This window comes from Oncorhynchus clarkii, chromosome 23 (assembly GCF_045791955.1).
Source record: "Oncorhynchus clarkii lewisi isolate Uvic-CL-2024 chromosome 23, UVic_Ocla_1.0, whole genome shotgun sequence".
In the NCBI taxonomy this organism is placed as follows: domain Eukaryota; kingdom Metazoa; phylum Chordata; class Actinopteri; order Salmoniformes; family Salmonidae; genus Oncorhynchus; species Oncorhynchus clarkii.
Genome location: NC_092169.1, coordinates 46,754,343 through 46,777,552, shown reverse-complemented (window position 1 = coordinate 46,777,552; position 23,210 = coordinate 46,754,343). Strand labels below are relative to the sequence as shown.

General features: G+C 43.0%; 1 protein-coding gene across 2 annotated transcripts in view; it reads right to left on the bottom strand.

Moving 5' to 3' along the window:
- Positions 1–23,210, bottom strand: part of LOC139381387 (endothelial PAS domain-containing protein 1-like) — a 90,607-nt gene that overhangs the window by 35,386 nt on the left and 32,011 nt on the right. For both annotated transcript variants that reach the window (XM_071124874.1, XM_071124873.1), the window contains exons 3-7: positions 14,373–14,521; positions 13,793–13,877; positions 9,348–9,460; positions 8,927–9,129; positions 3,140–3,246 (exon numbers count right to left, since the gene is read on the bottom strand). In XM_071124874.1, coding sequence (XP_070980975.1) covers positions 3,140–3,246; positions 8,927–9,129; positions 9,348–9,460; positions 13,793–13,877; positions 14,373–14,521 — 657 coding nt within the window. The remainder of the gene's footprint in view (positions 1–3,139; positions 3,247–8,926; positions 9,130–9,347; positions 9,461–13,792; positions 13,878–14,372; positions 14,522–23,210) is intronic.

Here is a 23,210-nt window from a genome sequence, read left to right as displayed (position 1 = left end):
TTCTACACCTGCATTGCTTGCTGTTTGGGGTTTTAGGCTGGGTTTCTGTACAGCACTTTGAGATATCAGCTGATGTACGAAGGGCTATATAAATACATTTGATATGATTTGAATTTGACCTCTTGGGGATGTTATTCGAAAACATAATGTTAACTTTCACTGCTATGCGGATGACACACAGCTGTACATTTCAATGAAACATGGTGAAGCCCCAAAATTGCCCTTGCTAGAAGCATGTGTTAAGACATAAGGAAGTGGATGGCTGCAAACTTTCTACTTTTAAACTCGGACAAAACAGAGATGCTTGTTCTAGGTCCCAAGAAACAAAGAGATCTTCTGTTGAATCTGACAATTAATCTTAATGGTTGTACAGTCGTCTGAAATAAAACTGTGAAGGACCTCGGCATTACTCTGGACCCTGATCTCTCTTTTGAAGAACATATCAAGACCATTTCAAGGACAGCTTTTTTCCATCTACGTAACATTGCAAAAATCAGAAACTTTCTGTCCAAAATGATGCAGAAAAATTAATCCATGCTTTTGTCACTTCTAGGTTAGACTACTGCAATGCTCTACTTTCCGGCTACCCGGATAAAGCACTAAATAAACTTCAGTTAGTGCTAAATACGGCTGCTAGAATCCTGACTAGAACCAAAAAATTTGATCATATTACTCCAGTGCTAGCCTCTCTACACTGGTTTCCTGTCAAAGCAAGGGCTGATTTAAAGGTTTTACTGCTAACCTACAAAGCATTACATGGGCTTGCTCCTACCTATCTCTTTGATTTGGTCCTGCCGTACATACCTACACGTACGCTACGGTCACAAGACGCAGGCCTCCTAATTGTCCCTAGAATTTCTAAGCAAACAGCTGGAGGCAGGGCTTTCTCCTATAGAGCTCCATTTTTATGGAACGGTCTGCCTACCCATGTCAGAGACGCAAACTCGGTCTCAACCTTTAAGTCTTTACTGAAGACTCATCTCTTCAGTGGGTCATATAATTGAGTGTAGTCTGGCCCAGGAGTGGGAAGGTGAACGGAAAGGCTCTGGAGCAACAAACCGCCCTTGCTGTCTCTGTCTGGCCGGTTCCCCTCTTTCCACTGGGATTCTCTGCCTCTAACCCTATTACAGGGGCTGAGTCACTGGGGCTCTCTCATGCCGTCCCTGGAGGGGGTGCGTCACCTGAGTGGGTTGATTCACTGATGTGGTCATCCTGTCTGGGTTGGCGGTCATCCTGTCTGGGTTGCCCCCCCCTTGGGTTGTGCCTTGTCGGAGGTCTTTGTGGGCTATACTCAGCCTTGTCTCAGGATGGTAAGTTGGTGGTTGAAGATATCCCTCTAGTGGTGTGGGGGCTGTGCTTTGGCAAAGTGGTTGGGGTTATATCCTTCCTGTTTGGCCCTGTCCGGGGGTGTCCTCGGATGGGGCCACAGTGTCTCCTGACCCCTCCTGTCTCAGCCTCCAGTATTTATGCTGTAGTAGTTTATGTGTCAGGGGGCTAGGGTCAGTTTGTTATATCTGGAGTACTTCTCCTGTCCTATTCGGTGTCCTGTGTGAATCTAAGTGTGCGTTCTCTAATTCTCTCCTTCTCTCTTTCTTTCTCTCTCTCGGAGGACCTGAGCCCTAGGACCATGCCCCAGGACTACCTGACATGATGACTCCTTGCTGTCCCCAGTCCACCTGGCCGTGCTGCTGCTCCAGTTTCAACTGTTCTGCCTTATTATTATTCGACCATGCTGGTCATTTATGAACATTTGAACATCTTGGCCATGTTCTGTTATAATCTCCACCCAGCAGCATGAAGAGGACTGGCCACCCCACACAGCCTGGTTCCTCTCTAGGTTTCTTCCTAGGTTTTGGCCTTTCTAGGGAGTTTTTCCTAGCCACCGTGCTTCTACACCTGCATTGCTTGCTGTTTGGGGTTTTAGGCTGGGTTTCTGTACAGCACTTTGAGATATCAGCTGAAGGGCTATATAAATACATTTGATTTGATTTGATTTTGATTTGTTACTGTAAAGCATTGTCTTGTTCTCTCACACACCAGCACGGTTACTGTAAAGCATTGTCTTATTCTCTCATACACCAGCTACTGTAAAGCACCAGTTACTGTAAAGCATGGTCTTGTTCTCTCACACACCAGCACGGTTACTGTAAAGCACTGTCTTATTCTCTCACACATCAGCACGGTTACTGTAAAGCGTTGTCTTGTCCTCTCACACACCAGCACGGTTACTGTAAAGCGGTGTCTTGTTCTCTCACACAACATCACGTTACTGTAAAGCGGTGTCTTGTTCTCTCACACACCAGCACGGTTACTGTAAAGCGATGTCTTGTTCTCTCACACACCAGCATGGTTACTGTAAAGCGGTGTCTGGTTCTCTCACACACCAGCACGGTTACTGTAAAGCGGTGTCTTGTTCTCTCACACACCATCACGGTTACTGTAAATCATTCTCTTGTTCTCTCACACACCAGCATGGTTACTGTAAAGCGGTGTCTTGTTCTCTCACACAACATCACGGTTACTGTAAAGCGGTGTCGTGTTCTCTCACACAACATCAGGGTTACTGTAAAGCATTCTCTTGTTTTCTCACACACCAGCACGGTTACTGTAAAGCGGTGTCTTGTTCTCTCACACAACATCAGGGTTACTGTAAAGCGGTGTCTTGTTCTTTCACACACCAGCACGGTTACTGTAAAGCGGTGTCTTGTTCTCTCACACAACATCACGGTTACTGTAAAGCGTTGTCTTGTTCTCTCACACACTAGCATGGTTACTGTAAAGCGGTGTCTTGTTCTCTCACACAACATCACGGTTACTGTAAAGCGGTGTCTTGTTCTCTCACACACCAGCACGGTTACTGTAAAGCGGTGTCTTGTTCTCTCACACAACATCACGGTTACTGTAAAGCGTTGTCTTGTTCTCTCACACACCAGCATGGTTACTGTAAAGCGGTGTCTTGTTCTCTCACACACCAGCACGGTTACTGTAAAGCAGAAGATGAGATAAGGTCCTCAACAGATGGTTGAGACATTCCCAACGACTTCACATTCTATCTGTTGATAGGCCTTAAGGCAAAAGGAAGAAGTGCTTATGTCTGCACCGGGGTTGCAGTGTAGTCAGTCTTAGTGTAGACACTCACGGTTCTGGTGGCTCTTGGTGACACTGTCAGAATCGAGGGCGTGGTACAACTCATAGACAGAGCAGCCCAGCAGGTCTTCAGGACTGTAGCCCATCAGCTCAGTGACTCTGTAATACACAGAAATACAGCCAACCGTTAACTCAGCCAACACCACTTTTCTCTGACTGACACACACACACACACACACACACCTCTCCTCTACCACAGCCTTTCTCCTCTACCACAGCCTCTCTCCTCTACCACAGCCTCTCTCCTCTACCACAGCCTCTCTCCTCTACCACAGCCTCTCTCCTCTACCACAGCCTCTCTCCTCTACCACAGCCTCTCCTCTCCCTCCTCTACCACAGTCTCTCCTCTGTCAGTCTCTCCTCTACCACAGCCTCTCCTCTGTCACAGCCTCTCCTCTCTCTCTCCTCTGCCACGGCCTCTCCTCTCCCTCCTCTACCACAGTCTCTCCTCTCTCTCTCTCCTCTACCACAACCTCTCTCTACCACAGCCTCTCCTCTCCCTCTACCACCATCTCTCCTCTCTCCCTCTCCTCTACCACAACTTCTCTCTACCACAGCCTCTCCTCTACCTCTTCTGCCACAGTCTCTCCTCTACCACAGCCTTTCCTCTCCCTCCTCTGCCACAGTCTCTCTCCTCTCTCTCTCTCACCTCTACCACAGCCTCTCCTCTACCTCCTCTGGCACAGTCTCTCTCCTCTCTCTCTCCCCTCTATCAGAGCCTCTCCTCTCCCACAGCCTTTCCTCTCCCTTTCTCCTCTACCTCAGTCTCTCCTATACCACAGTATCTCCTCTACAACAGTATCTCCTCTCCCTCTCTCCTCTACCATAGTTTCCTCTACCAGTTTCTCCTCTCCCACTCTCCTCTACCACAGCCTCTCTCCTCCACCACAGTCTCTCTCATCCACCACAGCCACTCTCCTCTACCACAGTCTCTCTCCTCTACCACAGTCTCTCTCCTCTACCACAGTCTCTCTCCTCTACCACAGTCTCTCTCCTCTACCACAGTCTCTCTACCAAAACAATAATAAGGATCAGATAGGTAGGTAATAGTCAACAGGCATGTGACTCCTAGAGCATTACCCCATTACCCACTGCATCAAAGTTGCTTCCACGTCTTTTCAATGGAATTCTGTTGAACCAACATGTAATAAATGTTGAATTGACGTCTCCAGCCAGCCAGCCAGCCAGTCAGCCAGCCAGCCAGCCAGCCAGTCAATTTGCCAGCCAGCCAGACTGGAGCACAAATAAGTCATTCCTCACTGCTTTACACCCACACACCGGTTGTGTTGTTTATGCGATTGAGTGATTTGGGTTTCAATGTGTTTTTATCTCTGAGTGATGTGTTTTTACCTCTGAGTGATGTGGGTTTCAATGTGTTTTTACCTCTGAGTGATGTGTTTTTACCTCTGAGTGATGTGAGTTTCAATGTTTTTTTTTAAATCTCTGCGTGATGTGGATTTGGGTGTTAAGTACAGTAGAGAGCTCTAAACTCTCCCAATGATGCCTGCATAATCTTCAAACAGATGAATAGGGATTTTTTGTGTCTTTACAAATCAAGGCTCTGAAAACCTGAGCTTTTAGTTAATCCCAACTAAAGCACCACTGCTGAAATATAGTTAGGCAACTCAACCTTGAGTAAAAAAACAGCTGGTGGACCTCAATCATAGGTACTTAATATAAAATCATAGACATTTCTTAAAAAGTTAAAAACAACGATGTAGACCCTAGATTAACACATAGTTTCCATAATGAAAAAACAGTAATAATGATAATTGCAAGCTTATGGGCCAAGTAGCCTCAATCAAAGTAGCCTCAATCATTCAACTTTTTTCTTATCCATGCAGGTGCAATGGTTCAAAATCTGTTGAGACCCGAGCAAGACGGAAAGTTAAATTGAATTTTAAACCAACATTACATAAACATTTCTGAGTTCCTTCTCTTCCTTCCAGCCTTTCTCCTCTCCTCACGGGCGGTCCAAGGGCAACCCGTGCTGTGCCAGTTGGGAACATCAACCATGACCACTAATGAGCATAATGACGTATGCAAGGCATCATGGGCTGTCGCCTCATTTGCGTAATTGGTGTCGATTTGCGCAAGGATGAAATAAATACAACATTTGAGAAAAGTGAAAAGGGCCTCTGTTTCACAGGAAGGTACACTCTGTTCTCAGAATAAATCTTTTGTCTTTGCATGAGCGCTTGATCAGATTACAGCCGAACCAGACCGGTGTGGTTTTTAGCACTAGCAGCTAGGAGGATGGAATGTTTTTCTCTACCGGTGAGACATTGGCTCTAAGATGGCTGCCGTGTCTGTGACGCAGTTGGCCCAGAGGGGACAGCAGACACTCCTAACGGGGACATCGATCATCACAGGGACATGATGGTAGGACTTGGACTTGTCACTATTGTCACAGTTGTCATGGTGACATGCTGCTTTGGTTGCAGTGGTGATGGGTGCATAGTGCTCACTTTGTGTGAAGTGCCCAGAGAACATGTTGTGGGTAACCTCTGGCACTCTTTGATGATGTCGTGCGATGCAAGTCATTCTTGATGTTTTTTTTCTCTCTGGTCCTGCCAAACCAAACTGGTTCAGTCAGCAGATCATTATCCAAGGCTTGTTTGCATGCTTGTGTGTGTGTGTGTGTGTGTAAGTTTGCGTAATTTGTCGTTTAGTGACAGCACTTGATTTTGGGTTTTACCAGCCTGCTGCTGCTTACGATTTACAATATAAATGTGTGTCTGAGTCTGTGATCATATAATGTCTGTATGGGAAGGTACTTTATGCATGAATATGTACAGTTGAAGTCAGAAGTTTACATACACTTAGGTTGGAGTCATGAGACTTGTTTTTCAACCACTCCACACATTTATTGTTAACAAACTGTAGTTCTGGCAACTTGTGCATGACACACGTAATACATTTCCAACAATTGTTTACAGACAGATTATTTCACTTATAACCCAATGTATCACAATTCCAGTGGGTCAGAAGTTTACATACACTAAGTTGACTGTGCCTTTAAGAACCAGTGTATCTTTAATTATATGTAGAACATGTATCTTTAGTCAAAGTTTATGATGAGTATTTCTGTTATCTAGCTTTCTATAATTCCTCCGGATATTTTTGAGGAATTTCTGAACATGGCGTCAATGTAAACCGAGATTTGTGGATATAAATATACATATTATCGAACAAAACATAAATGTACTGTGTAACATGTCATATGACTGTCATCTGATGAAGATTTTCAAAAGGTTAGTGATTCATTTTATTTCTAATCTTGCTTTTGTGATTTTATCTTTGGCTGGAAAAAATGGCTGCGTTTTTCCTTTGATTTGGTGGTGGTCTAACATAAATATATGTTGTGTTTTCGCTGTAAAACATTTTAAAAATCTGACATGATGGGTAGATGAACAAGGTGTTTATCTTTCATGTGAGGTATTGGACTTGTTAATGTGTGAAAGTTAAATATTTCTAAATAATATTTTTGAATTCCCTGCGCCACCTCTTCAGCTGAACGGGGGGGGGGGGGGGGGGGTGGAGTTCCCTGAGGGGAACGTCTTGCCCCAACAGGTTTTAACTTCATGAGGATAGGGGGCAGTACTTTCACTTTGGATGAATTGTGTGCCCATAGTGAACTGCATTAAACTCTGTCCTAGATTGCTAATATATGCATATTATTATTACTATGGGATAGAAAACACTCTGAAGTTTCTAAAACTGTTTGAATTATGTCTGTGAGTATAACAGAACTCATAGGGCAGGCAATCTTCCAAACAAGTTTTGAAATTCTGAAAGTTGGGGCAACTTTGACATCATCGCCCCCTCCTTTCCCAACAAGATATGGATCTGGAAGCACTTCCTACGCCTTCCACTAGATGTCCTCATTCAGTAGAAAGTGTAATGGAGCATTTGCTGTGAACTTTGACCTAATGGGAGGGAAAATAGTCAGTGTCGCAACAGAATGCCATTTTGCTGTGGCGCATTTCTCTGTGGGTGCTACGGCTGTTCCAATCGGCCCCAGATGAAAACGAATGATTCGGTTAGAACGTTATTAGATAGATATGATAATAACATCCTGAAGATTGATTCTGTACTTAGTTTGACCAGTTTATTCGACCTGGAATATATCGTTTGGAAGTTTTCGTGCAAGTTATCCTGGACCAGAAGTCAGTTTTTGGGCACGTGAGCTGAAAGTAATAGCAAATGCTGCTACTTGGACACTAGTATTGGACATTATGGAACAAAACAACGGTTTATTGTGGAACTAGGACTCCTTGCACTACATACTGATGAAAGATCATCAAAGGTAAGGGAATATTTATGTTGTAATTTTGTATTTCTGTTGGAGAAATATTGTTACGTCTGAGCGCCGTCTCAGATTATTGCAATGTTAGGCTTTTTCCGTAACGTTTAAAAAGAATCTGACACAGCGGTTGCATTAAACAGCTTGGAATATTCCAGAAAATGATGTCATGGCTTTAGAAGCTTCTGGATAGGCTAATTGACATCATTTGAGTCAATTGGAGGTGAACCTGTGGATGTATTTCAAGGCCTACCTTCAAACTCAGTGGCTCTTTGCCACAATCAGAAAACAAATTGTATACCTCCACATACCTCCCTGGGAGCAATTTCCAAATGCCTGAAGGTACCACGTTCATCTGTACAAACAATATTACACAAGTTTTAAACACCATGGGACCACGCAGCCGTAATACCGCTCAGGAAGGAGAAGCATTCTGTCTCCTAGAGATGAATGTACTTTGGTGAGAAAAGTGCAAATCAATCCCAAAATTACAGTAAAGGACCTTGTGAAGATGCTGAAGGAAACAGGTAAACAATTATCTATATCCACAGTAAAATGAGGCCTATATTGAAATAACCTGAAAGGCCGCTCAGCAAGGAAGAAGCCACTGCTCCAAAACCGCCATAAAAAATCCAGACTACGGTTTGCAACTGGACATGGGGACAAAGATCAAACTTTTTGGAGAAATGTCCTCTGGTCTGAAGAAACTATATAGAACTGTTTGGCCATAATGACCATCGTTATGTTTGGAGGAAAAATGGGGAGGCCTGCAAGCCGAAGAACACCATCCCAACCGTGAAGCACGGGGCTGGCAGCATCATGTTGTGGGTGCTTTGCTGCAGGAGGGACTGGTGCACTTCACAAAATAGACGGCATCATGAGGTAGGAAAAATATGTGGATATATTAAAGCAACATCTCAAGACATCAGTCAGGAAGTTAAAGCTTGGTCACAAATGGGTCTTCCAAATGGACAATGACCCCAAGCATGGAAATAAAAGCTGAAATAAATCATTATCTCTACTATTATTCTGACATTTCACATTCTTAAAATAAAGTGGTTATCCTAACTGACCTAAGACAGGGAATTTTTACTGATTAAATGTCCCGGATTTGTGAAAACCTGAATTTAAATGTATTTGGCTAAGGTATATGTACACCTTCGACTTCAACTGTATATGAGGATGTTTCTATGCATATACAGTATAGAGAGGGAGTGTATGCCTATGTGTGAGTATGTGAGATGGTTTGTGTGTGTTCCCTGCTGTTACTGTACTGTAAGCTAACTTTCCGTCCCTTCTGCCAGTGTGTGTGTGTGTGTCTGCGTGTGTGCATGTGTGTGCGTGTGTGTGTGTGTGTGCGTATGTGAGACTGTTTGTGTGTGTTACGTGTCATTATAGTCCTGTAGGTGAGCTGTGAGTCCCTGTTGGGAGAATGTGTTAGTGTGTGTGTATTTATCTGACAGTGTGCGTTACCTGTCGTCACAGTAGGTGAACTTCATGTCCATGCTGTGACGGCTCAGGAAGGTCTTGCTGTCCAGGGGTGTGTCGATGTTGGAGGGGTGGGGGATGGGCTCACACATCATCAGCAGGCAGGTGAGAGGAGGCTCCTTGAACCCACACAGCCCATGAGGGGCGCAGCTGTTGTACACCTTGAGGTGGCCCGTGCAGTGCAGAACCTAAGAAAGCAGAGGAGAAACACTTATATCAACATTATTTTATAGAATAACTATTATCTGTAACATCTGATATAATCTCAATGATGCAGTACGGTCCTATTCTGAATAAACAATGCAAAACAGAATTTACAATCAATAGTAAACAAGCCAAGTAGAAGGTTGTTCATGAGTAGTGATGGCAGTGATCTTGGCATCTTCTGTTAGTTCCATGGACTCACCTTCCAGCTGGCTGATTTCAGGTTGACAGTGCGTCCACGGCTTGTCACTGTGCACTTCATCCTCATGAAGAAGTCTCTCTCAGTGCTGAAGGCTTTCCCCTTTGTCCCAGTACCTGTGAACAAACATACACAGATATTCTTCACCTTCATTTTCCAATCACATGCTTGCGATATCACAGTTTTTGTGTGAGGTCAAGGTTTCGGTTTCTTCCACTTCTCTCTGTCCCACGAACGTGCATGCAAGCACACACAAAGGACTCTGCCCCATGTTTCTGACATATCTGGAGCAGCAACTCAGTCCAAAAGGGCTGATCGTAAAGCTGTCAGTGGTGACATCATCTTTACACATTCAGACTCTTTTTTAACACTCCTTGTTATTGCATTTCCATTTCTGTGTTTGTGTGTTGCACTTGCATTCAGTAGCGTCTGAATAACATGATTATGAAGGCATACATGTATGAAAGTTTGTATAATTATTTAAAATGTATATAGTTCTGTCCTGATGTTCTTGTCTGTTAATGTTCTGTATTATGTCATGTTTTAGGTTTTGTGTGGACCCCAGGAAGAGCAGCTGCTACTTCAGCACTAACTAATGTGGATCCTAATAAACGTGTAAATACTAAATTCGCCACAGTCTGCAGCCAAGCCATTACATCACAAAGTGAGAGTTCAGCCCTCAGACACTGGCCGCTAGCCGTGGAGCAAGACAGAGCCTTATGGGTCCAGCTAATAAGGAGTGTTAAAGGGGGGCCCCATGACGGGGGTGGCGCCAGGGAAAGGTCTGGCATGGCTGGCAGTACGTGTGGACACAACAGCAGCGCCCGCACTTCCACCAACCTTACCATCCTCCTTTGGTCCCCCATGCCGCCCACCCCTCTATCAACAGTCCCAGGAAGGGTCCTGAGGAGTCGGCCTACTAGGCTCCTTGTCTGACCACTTTGGTGTGGCCCGCCCTGGAACGAGAGAAATGGATTCAAATAGCAACAAAAACAGAACAGCAGAACACTGGGGAGATTAGAGGACAACTGGGGAGATTAGAGGACAACTGGGGAGATTATAGGACAACTGGGGAGTTTAGAGGACAACTGGGGAGATTAGAGGACAACTGGGGAGATTAGAAGACAACTGGGGAGATTAGAGGACAACTGGGGACATTAGAGGACAACTGGGGAGATTATAGGACAACTGTGGATATTAGAGGACAACTGGGGATATTATAGAACAACTGGGGATATTAGAGGACAACTGGGGATATTATAGAACAACTGGGGAGATTAGAGGACAACTGGGGAGATTAGAGGACAACTGGGGAGATTAGAGGACAACTGGGGATATTATAGGACAACTGGGGAGATTAGAGGACAACTGGGGAGATTAGAGGACAACTGGGGAGATTAGAGGACAACTGGGGAGATTAGAGGACAACTGGGGAGATTAGAGGACAACTGGGGATATTATAGGACAACTGGGGAGATTAGAGGACAACTGGGGAGATTAGAGGACAACTGGGGAGATTAGAAGACAACTGGGGAGATTAGAGGACAACTGAGGATATTATAGGACAACTGGGGATATTAGAGGACAACTGGGGAGATTAGAGGACAACTGGGGAGATTAGTGGACAACTGGGGAGATTAGAGGACAACTGGGCAGAGAGAAGCATGGAAAGAGTCAGTGTGTCCAGAATGTTATTTCTACCATCATGATTTACTCTTAGCGTAGCACACAAGCCATGGCCGAGGAAGCTGTAGTGTAGCATGTAGTGTTATTATCTCATGTTATAGCTTTTAATTTAGTGTTATTATCTCATGATATTGCTTTTAATTTAGTGTTATTACATCATTATATAGCTGTTAATTTAGTGTTATTACATCATTATATAGCTGTTAATTTAGTGTTATTACGTCATTATATAGCTGTTTATTGTCCAATGACAAGTGTTCAGAGGGTAGTGGAGTAGTGTTTATAGCCTGGAACTTGAAGTTATGTTGTGTGTGCAATTTTACAACTTCTACTTAACACATTAGGACCTCCAGATACTTATTTATTTCAGCTTTTTTCGACAGGGAGTCATGCTGAGAATAAGGTCTCTTTTACAGATGAGCCCTGTATACATATCGATTCACAATATACACATCAATATACACATACATACATATCAATATACACTATACACATCAATATATATGTCAATATGTACAATACACATCAGTATACACATCAATATACATACATTAACACATTAATATATATCAATAAACACTGTAGACATCAATATACACATAGTATACATCAATATACACATTAATATACAGTACATCAACATACACTATATACATCAATATACATCCATACATAATATGCACATCAATATACACATCTATACACATCAATACCAAATTACACACTACACACATCAATATACACATTCATGTGCATCAACATACTCATCAATTCACATCAATATACAACAATATACACTACACACATCAATATACACAATAATATACATCAATATACACATCAATATATATATCAATATACACTATATGCATCAATATACATGCATCAATATACATCAATATACACTATATATAAATATATATAAGTACCAGTCAAAACTATAGACACACCTACTCACTCAATGATTTTCATTATTTTACTATTTTCTACATTGTAGAATAATAGTGAAGACATCAAAACTATGAAATAACACATGGGATCATGTAGTAACCAAAAAAGTGTTAAACAAATCAAAATATATTTTATATTTGAGATTCTTCAAAGTAGCCACCATTTGCCTTGAAGACAGCCCTAACCTTATTTACATAAGTATTCAGACCCTTTGCTATGAGACTTGATATTGAGCTCAGGTGCATCCTGTTTCCATTGAACATCCTTGAGATGTTTCAAAAACTTGATTGGAGTCCACCTGTGGTAAATTAAATTGATTGGACATGATTTGGAAAGCCACACACCTGTCTATATAAGGTCCCACAGTTGATAGGGCATGTCAGAGTAAAAAACAAGCCATGAGGTCGAAGGAATTGTCCGTAGAGCTCAGGGACAGGATTGTGTCGTGGTACAGATCTGGGGAAGGATACCCAAAATATTATGCAGTGTTGATGGTCTCTAAGAACACAGTGGCCTCCCATCATTCTTCAATTTAAGAAGTTTGGAACCACCAAGACTCTTCCTAGAGCTGGCCGCCCGGCCAAACTGAGCAATCGGAGGAGAAGGGCCTTAGTCAGGGAGGTGACGAAGAACCCAATGGTCAATCTGACAGAACTCTAGACTTCCTCTGTGGAGATGGGAGAACCTTCCAGAACCTTCCAGAAGGTCTCTGTAGCACCCCACCAATCAGGCCTTTATGTTAGAGTGGCCAGACGGAAGCGACTCCTCAGTAAAAGGGACATGACAGCCCACTTGGAGTTTGCCAAAAGGCAACTAAACACTCTCAGACCATGAGAAACAAGAGTCTCTGATCTGACAAAACCAAGATTGAACTCGTTAGCCTGAATGCCAAGCGTCACGTGGCAGCATCATGCTGTGGGGATGTTTTTCAGCGGCAGGGACTGGGAGACTAGTCAGGATCGAGGCAAAGATGAACGGAGCAAAGTACAGCGAGATCCTTGATTGAAATCTGCTCCAGAGCGCTCAGATCCTCAGATTGGGCGATAGTTCCTCTTCCAACAGGACAATGACCCTAAGTACACAGCCATGACAATGCAGGAGTGGCTTCAGGACAAGTCTCTGAATGTCCTTGAGCCCGGACTTGTACCCAATCTAACATCTCTAGAGAGACCTGAAAGTAACTGTGCAGCAATTCTCGCCATCCAACCTGACAGAGCTTGAGAGGATCTGCAGAGAAAAATGGGAGAAACTCCCCAAATACAGGAGTGTCAAGCTTGTAGTGTCATACCCAGGAAGACTTGAGGCTGTAATCACTGCCAAAGGTGCTTCAACAAAGTACTGAGTAAAGGGTCTGAATACTTACTATGTAAATGTGATATTACATTTTTTTTAGGTTTTTAAAAATGTGAAGAAAATTTTAAAAAAAAAGTTTTTGCTTTGTCATAGGGAATTGTGTGTATATTCATGAGTAAAAAAACCTATTTGATACATTTTACAATAAGAATGTAACCCTACAAAATACGGAAAAGGTCAGAATACTTTCCAAAGGCACTGTATATATTATACTATAGAACACTCCATGTGCAGAGCTAATTCAGTGTCCACCCAAAGACAGTATGACCTTCCTGCCGATCTCAGAGACACACACTGCTGTGCTCCTCTATTCTCTTGTATTGTTATCTAACCCTGACCTTAACCCTAACTCAGAGAGACACTGTGCTGTGCTCCTATCTTGTATTAGTATTATCTAACCCTAACACTAACCCTAACCTTAACCCTAACTCTTTCACGTGAACAGAGAGAATAATTACCGGTTTTCAGATTGAGGTTCTCCCGAATCTCGTCGTGGTCGCAGGGGTGGGTGAAGTCAAAGATGCTTTGTCCGGTCAACTCCACCTGTAGAGACACACATATGGTGTTATGCCAGCAAGAACACAGACAGGGCCAACCCTTTGTTACATTGTGGTAACACCACTTCAGCCAAACCAAAGAGACTTGTAACACCTGCATTCAGTCACAGTAAAGAGGTTAGGAAGACTGCTGCTCTCTGAGAGCCTTGGTTATCAGAGAGACCAGCAGTGAGAAATATAGTAGACAAAGCTGGGAGGGCTGGAGGCCTTCTGCCCTACGTAGCTACAGTAGATAATGTGTTTGAGCCAAACAAGCCTCTGACAGGGATGACATTTCACGGCTATGAGAGACATCCCCAGCTACAGCGTCTGTCTGTCTGTCTGTCTGTCTGTCTGTCTGTCTGTCTGTCTGTCTGTCTGTCTGTCTGTCTGTCTGTCTGTGTCTCTCTCTCTCTCTCTCTCTCTCCAGGGAAAGAGTACTGGATGTATTGTACATAAGAAACAACCCCATTATGTATGATTACATAATGTTTCTGCTCACCTGTGTTAAGCCCATTAACTTGTTGACGTTTTCTGAGAGGAAGATCATGTCGCCATCCGATGTAACCACAGTGACGAACCCCTCCAGTGACTTCAAATACATACAGTCCATCTGTCTGTCCTCCTCTGTCTCTGCACTGTTGGGGCAGCCTGTGGAAAACACACACGTCAGATGTGCAACATTATATAACCATGTGTGTGTGTCGAGCTTGTTTTCCTTCTTGAAGCCCTGGCCAAGGTCCAAAACAAACTTCATACTGCATCTCTAAACACTCCCAAATCCCCTGACCTTCCCTTGGTTGCTTCCCGCACACACACACACACACAAACACACACACAAACAAACTTGAGAGAGGCTGTTGCTTTAACGGCGTCTGTCTTAAGGCATACACTAATGAGTTAGACTAAATCTTGAAACAAACATTCCCAGTACACTGAAAGTACATGATATACTAGCCAGTAGCTTAATTAAATGAAGCAACACAACCCCAACAATATTCTGCAGTCAAGCACCACGTTTTTTGAAGCCAAGTGAGAAAATAGAGATAATGTTAATTTGGCTGAAAAGGGAGGCAGCAGAACGACCACAGAGTCCCAATGAACAAAACGTGACATGCTGGGGGGGGGGGGGGGGGGGGGGGTCGGAAGCCTGTGATTCCTACAGTGTGCTTCCCTTAGATAAGAGCTGTTCTCAAGGCCCGGGCCTGGATTTTGGAGTTTGGCCCAGCATGAGAATGAGGCCCCAGGGGAGCAGCGACTTTCTCATGGGTCCTTGGCTGATGGGAGATTCAACTCCACAGGACCACCTTTGGCCTGAACACTTACCAGTGATTTTGCACCAGTAGTTTTCCTCTCTATGATCTTGAGTAGAAAGTTTGGGATTCTAATAACCCTCATTTGAGCTGCACAGAGACAGAGAAAAAGCTCAGACGAAGGCCTTCAGGCTGATAAGTAAAGCTTAATAAAGAGGAGTAATACTATCAAGAGCAGTGTGCGTTTTTTCCTCAGCTGTACAGAGACATAACATCAACATCACAATGCAGGACTAATAGTTCAAAAAAAGCACAGATTGTAAGTCACATGATGCCATATCTGGCATCATTCAATATAGTGTGTACTATATCCACCTACGGATCTGAGCTCGGAGGACTTTCCTCTTGAATGTTACATTTCACCCCATGTCAGAATCACTGCAGCTCAGTGCAAATGCAACAAATTGAACCGTTGTAGGGGTGTTGGTGAGACAATGTCATGGCAGCTACATACCTTAACAGTTAGCCTGCTTCTGTTGTCAAATAGGGCTGGTGGTTTTCGTTAAAACCGAGAATGCTAAATCAAGTGTAATTTAATCTTTAACCCTGGGAATATCCGTGTATCAGAGTCATAGTGGCTATCTGAGGGGCCAGTGTGTCAGTGTCCCAGATTCACATGGGCTGCTCTTAAATAACACAAGTGCTTCCCTACTGCTGCGGCAGTGTGTGTGTGTGTGTGTGTGTGTGTGTGTGTGTGTGTGTGTGTGTGTGTGTGTGTGTGTGTGTGTGTGTAGGCGAGGGGGAGTTGCATGGCGCCAGGGCAGGTCTGTGTTATGGCTGAGTTGAGAGAAGGAGCGTCAGCCTTACAGTGGCAGTAACCGGGCTTTCCACTGAGCGCCTTAATATCTCGCTCTCCATCCAACTCCAAATCAGAAGCAACAGCCATGCAGATAAGATAATCGTCTGTAACATCTCCCCTCTACAGAGCTATTCTATCCCTCTCTGACGCCCCTTCCACTACTGTCCTCACCGCCCCACTCCAGCCTATTCTGAATCTACACATTCCATCTCCTTCCCCTACTGTTCCTCACAAACTCCACTCCAGCATATTCTGAACCCATACATTACATCTCATTTTCTATATCGCTCACCTTCTAACTGGCCCTAAACACCTATAGGTAGAACACCTTCTAACTGGCCCTGAAACACCTATAGGTAGAACACCTTCCAACTGGCCCTAAAACACCTATAGGTAGAACACCTTCTAACGGGCCCTAAAACACCTATAGGTAGAACACCTTCTAACTGGCCCTAAAACACCTATAGGTAGAACACCTTCCAACTGGCCCTGAAACACCTATAGGTAGAACACCTTCCAGCTGGCCCTGAAACACCTATAGGTAGAACACCTTCTAACTGGCCCTAAACACCTATAGGTAGAACACCTTCTAACTGGCCCTAAACTACCTATAGGTAGAACACCTTCTAACTGGCCCTAAAACACCTATAGGTAGAACACCTTCTAACTGGCCCTGAAACAACTATAGGTAAAACACCTTCTAACTGGCCCTGAAACACCTATAGGTAGAACACCTTCTAACTGGCCCTGAAACACCTATAGGTAGAACACCTTCCAACTGGCCCTAAAACACCTATAGGTAGAACACCTACTAACGGGCCCTAAAACACCTATAGGTAGAACACCTTCTAACTGGCCCTAAAACACCTATAGGTAGAACACCTTCTAACTGGCCCTGAAACACCTGTAGGTAGAACACCTTCTAACTGGCCCTAAAACACCTATAGGTAGAACACCTTCCAACTGGCCCTGAAACACCTATAGGTAGAACACCTTCCAACTGGCCCTGAAACACCTATAGGTAGAACACCTTCTAACTGGCCCTAAAACACCTATAGGTTGAACACCTTCTAACTGGCCCTGAAACACCTGTAGGTAGAACACCTTCTAACTGGCCCTGAAACACCTATAGGTAGAACACCTTCCAACTGGCCCTAAAAAATCTATAGGTAGAACACCTTCTAACTGGCCCTAAAACACCTATAGGTAGAACACCTTCTAACTGGCACTGAAACACCTATAGGAAGAACACCTTCCAAATGGCCCTAAAACATCTATAGGTAGAACACCTAACTGGCCCTAAAACACCTATAAGTAGAACACCTTCTAACTGGCCCTAAAACACCTACAGGTAGAACACCTAACTGGCCCTAAAACACCTACAGGTAGAACACCTAACTGGCCCTAAACTACCTATAGGTCTTCCTTCTAACTGGCCCTAAAACACCTATAGGTAGAACATCTTCTAACTGGCTCTAAACCATCTATAGGTAGAACACTGCAAAACAGTTCAATCTAAGCAAGCCTAATTATCTTATTGAGTGATAATTCATTTAAAATGTTTGTTGTTCTTGTTTCTTTGTACCAAGCTTATATTTACCTAAGGCTTAATACAAGCAGTTGATCTTATTTCGAAATGTTTTACCTTAATCATCTTATAAGATATTTAGGCTTGCTTAGATTTCACTTTTTGCTGTGAAGTTACACTGTTTGACCAGAAGAGATGGAAAACATACTTTTAACAAAGCACACCTGTTAATTGAAATGCATTCCAGGTGACTACCTCATGAAGCTGGCTAAGAATATGCCAAGAGTTTGCAAAGCTGTCATCGAGGCAAAGGGTGGCTACTTTGAACAATCTCAAATATAAAATATATTTTGATTTGTTTAATTAACCATTTTTTGGTTACTACATGATTCCATGTGTTATTTCATAGTTTTGATGTCTTCACTATTATTCTACAATGTAGATAATAGTAAAAATAAAGAAAAACCCTTTAATGAGTAGGTGTGTTCAAACTTTTGACTGGTACTGTAAATATATATAAAATAAAATATCATTGTATGCATTGATAGTAGTGATAAGCATAAGCTTTACGAGGAAAAAGGTGGTGAAGGCACTTTGATGTGCATAAGTGATGCGCAGATTGACTCATAACCCGCAGTCAGCACCATTATATCCCTGGGGCAGGCGGGTTTAGGTCAGGCACGTGCACAGACCGGGCTCTACCTGTAAGGAGCACAGGCTCCTTTGCCCTTCCAGTCTCCATAGTGCCCTTTTGGGTGGTGGTATAATTTCCCGAAAAATGTTCATTGCTGTTCAGGACCATTGCTGTTCAGGACCATTGCTGTTCAGTCGTCGCCAGGTTTTCCACCCCATCCATTGTTTGTACATCGCTGTACCGAGCTCACGCACCCAGTTACGCCTTTTTCCCAGTCTATCTGAATGGAGATTGCTTGCGCCGGCCAGACCCTGGCGACAGGACTTAGTGACTAAGTGGGCACCATTTTTTGGGATCTTGCATTGGAATTATATTGAATGCTTATATAATCACACTATACCACAATAAACATAATGTTCAAATGCCAAGATCATTGAGTGTTTTTAAAGTGACAGGTAGGCTACAGATTTCGTGCCAATCTCCGCTGCGCTGTTTTGGTAATGAATATAGGCTTCAAGATAGATAGGGTAATTCACCAATTACAAACAGCCTATATGAATGCAGCTGTTTAACCAACATAATACAAACTCAATGCTTGAAGTAGTAGACTAGTTGTTCATGCATGCAAACAAAAATACTGAAGAGCAGTTTGGCTTAGAATACTGACACAACTGCGAATGTGAACGCATGAACCCGAGCAGGACAAAACAAAACATCAGATCTATAAAGGCATGACACCATCTATATGTACGCTAGTTACATTAACAGTAAACAAACGCAGCAAACAAAAGGCGAATGGAGATCCAAATAGACTACAGCCTACTAATGTGAGTGAGATGCAGCCATTCACCGCTGTCTTGCCAAATATATATATAGGTCAGCTTCAAACATGGAAAACCATGCCGTTTATGAGTTCAGCAACACGTTGTGATATGCCGCAATACACTTCTGTGAATCAAAGTATTCTCATTTTTGTCCCCTCAACATTATTCTCATATTTGCCCCCCCAACATTATTCTCATCTTTACCCCCCAACAGTATTCTCATATTTGCCCCCCCCCCCCCCCCAACAGTATTCTCATATTTGTCCCCCCAACATTATTCTCATCTTTGCCCCCCTAAAAGTATTCTCATCTTTTTCCCCCTAACAGTATTCTCATCTTTGCCCCCCTAAAAGTATTCTCATCTTTGCCCCCCTAACAGTATTCTCATATTTGCCCCCCTAACAATATTCTCATCTTTTTCCACCTAACAGTATTCTCATCTTTGCCCCCCTAAAAGTATTCTCATCTTTGCCCCCCTAACAGTATTCTCATCTTTGCCCCCCCTTGGGTTGTGTCCAGGAGGATGGTTGCGTCCAGGAAGATGGTTGTGTCCAGGAGCATTGTTGTGTCCAGGAACATTGGGTAATGTAGTTTTATAAGTTGAAGATTTTTGGGAAACAAAATGGATGGAGGTCGACAAGAGGTTGTTTTTGGACAGCGTCAGTTGGGAACAATGTTGGACGGAATAGAGACACTAGCTAGCTACAACGAGAGGACGAGAAGGATAAAGGTTTTTGGAGTAGAGGAATATGGAATGTGGATGGATGAACTTGAATCTGGCCTGGTGGTGGCAGGTTGTGTAATGACGAAAGGGGATGCAATGTTTGATTCTGTTGGCATGAGTGAAGTTGGTAAGAATGACTGGATGATGGTAATAAAGACGAATGGAACAAAAATATCTAAAGTTGGAAATCAACAGCAGTTTATGGTTGGAGTACGTTTTATGAATAAGGAAGGATGTTTATTTGGGAGACCAGTTTGGTGTTACAAAGGTGGTGAAGGACAAATTGGGAAAAGGGTGGAGTCGGTCATAGTGACCAGGAGCGGTATCATGGTCTGTTAAACAGCACCACAGAGATGCTGCTGCCTACATACAGACTTGAAATTGGCCACTCTAACAAATGGATCACTAGTCATTTTATTAACGCAACTTTAATAATGATGTTTACTTATCTAGCATTACTCATCCCATATGTATATACTGTATTTTATACCATCTATTTCATCTTGCCTATGCCGGTCGGTCATTGCTCATCCAGATACTTATAAGTACATATTCTTATTCCATCCCTTTACTTAGATTTGTGTGTATTAGGTAGTTGTTGTGGAATTGTTAGATTACTTGTGTCACGACGTGTCCCTTTTGGGTGCTCCCTCCTCTCTCACTCTCGCACCCACCGAAGGGTTTTACAACGGTCATAAATTCCGGGCGGAAACTCTCTCCCTGCCATGGAGTATCGAGGGAGAGAGCCTATGGAGAACAAATATGTTTTTCTTGCCCAAAACATCTAATCCCCAAAATTGAAGAATTAAACACTATTTCTATTTTTTGATAATGTGGAAATTGTCCGTGGGTATTTAAAGAACAATCCTGTCAAATTTGTTTCATTTGGTGATCTCATGAAGGACAGTGCTTGTGTACACTTCTCAATTATGGGGTTTGCATCTGTGGTTGTGTAAAATATATGATTGAATATGAAACTATTTGTGAGAAGATGTAACGTCATGTTGGCCTTTTAAACGAGATACTTGTTTTGATATAAAGCTTTAACTAGTCAGTGGCCACACCCCTGTGAGCCCAGACATCACAGAAGGCATAATGGAACTGCCCCTTCTTCCACAGAGTTATACTCCCGTGACAAAAATCCATGACAAAAATTACATTAGACCAGAAAATATGGAGCTGTCGCTACATGTTGAAATGGTTGGCAACTCTTCAAAAGGACTAGACCAGAGAACGTGGAGACGAGGTCCCCAATTTGAAATGGCTAATAAATCTACAATCTAAAGAACAGTTATTCAGGCTGCAGCTGTTTAAATACTTTAGTCTGGTAAACTAAGAACATTTCCGAATGGTACTCTGAAGGATACATTATAACAACCTACACCTCAGACAGACTTTGATCTCTGGTGGACAAACCAGAGGCTTTATGTCGACTGACTATCCAGCAGACGGACCGCCAACCACAGAGAGAGAAAACAAAGGCATACACTTGTAAATATGTAAATTGAAATGTATTTTTCGAATGAGCGGTTGTTCATGTTCAAATTATAGGCATTTCCATGAGTGTAGTGTAGTCAACTGTACAGTGGGGCAAAAAAGTATTTTGTCAGCCACCAATTGTGCAAGTTCTCCCTCTTAAAAAGATGAGGCCTGTAATTTTCATCATAGGTACACTTCAACTATGACAGACAAAATGAGAAAAAAAATCCAGAAAATCACATTGTAGGATTTTAATGAATTTTAATGAATTTATTTGCAAATTATCGTGGAAAATAAGTATTTGGTCACCTACAAACAAGCAAGATTTCTGGCTCTCACAGACCTGTAACTTCTTCTTTAAGAGGCTCCTCTGTCCTCCACTCGTTACCTGTATTAATGGCACCTGTTTGAACTTGTTATCAGTATAAAAGACACCACAACCTCAAACAGTGACACTCCAAACTCCACTATGGCCAAGAACAAAGAGCTGTCAAAGGACACCAGAAACAAAATTGTAGACCTGCACCAGGCTGGGAAGACTGAATCTGCAATAGGTAAGCAACTTGGTTTGAAGAAATCAACTGTGGGAGCAATTATTAGGAAATGGAAGACATACAAGACCACTGATGATCTGGGGCTCCACGCAAGATCTCACCCCGTGGGGTCAAAATGATCACAAGAACGGTGAGCAAAAGTCCCAGAACCACACCTAGTGAATGACCTGCAGAGAGCTGGGACCAAAGTAACAAAGCCTACCATCAGTAACACACTACGCCGCCAGTGACTCAAATCCTGCAATGGCAGACATTCCCCCCTGCTTAAGCCAGTACATGTCCAGGCCCGTCTGAAGTTTGCTAGAGAGCATTTGGATGATCCAGAAGAAGATTGGGAGAATGTCATATGGTCAGATGAAACAAAAATATAACTTTTTGGTAAAAACTCAACTCGTCGTGTTTGGAGGACAAAGAATGCTGAGTTGCATCCAAAGAACACCATACCTACTGTGAAGCATGAGGGTGGAAACATCATGCTTTGGGGCTGTTTTTCTGCAAAGGGACCAGGACGACTGATCCGTGTAAAGGAAAGAATGAATGGGGTCATGGATCGTGAGATTTTGAGTGACAACCTCCTTCCATCAGCAAGGGCATTGAAGATGAAACGTGGCTGGGTCTTTCAGCATGACAATGATCCCAAACACACCGCCCGGGCAACGAAGGAGTGGCTTCGTAAGAAGCATTTCAAGGTCCTGGAGAGGCCTAGCCAGTCTCCAGATCTCAACCCCATAGAAAATATTTGGAGGGAGTTGAAAGTCTGTGTTGCCCAGCAACAGCCCCAAAACATCACTGCTCTAGAGGAGATCTGCATGGAGGAATGGGCCAAAATACCAGCAACAGTGTGTGAAAACCTTGTGAAGACTTACAGAAAACATTTGACCTCTGTCATTGCCAACAAAGGGTATATAACAAAGTATTGAGATAAACTTTTGTTATTGACCAAATACTTATTTTCCACCATAATTTGAAAATAAACAAATAAAAAATCCTACAATGTGATTTTCTGGATTTTTTTCTCTCATTTTGTCTGTCATAGTTGAAGTGTACCTATGATGAAAATGACAGGCCTCTCTCATCTTTTTAAGTGGGAGAACTCGCACAATTGGTGGCTGACTAAATACTTTTTTGCCCCACTGTATGTACTTGAATCCACTCTGAATTTCCTGCTCTTTAGCGGCCCCCACCCCCTTTCCTTTGTCTACCAAGTCGTCATATCGGTTTTGTCCGCTAGGGACTTTTTCTTTGTTTCATGTAGTAACCAATGTATGACCTATTGTGCTTGTGATTATGTAAATCTGTGATTGATTAAGTTAGTTAGTAAAAAGATGATTAAGCCAATTTAAATATAGCTGATTCATGACTCTATGCTAGGGTTCGTGCAGATATCCAAGGGTTTGCGATGTTCAGTAATGACACAGATGAGGTAAAATTCATTAATAAGCAACTGTTTTGAAAATCTATGAAAATATCTGAAGAGTTATATTT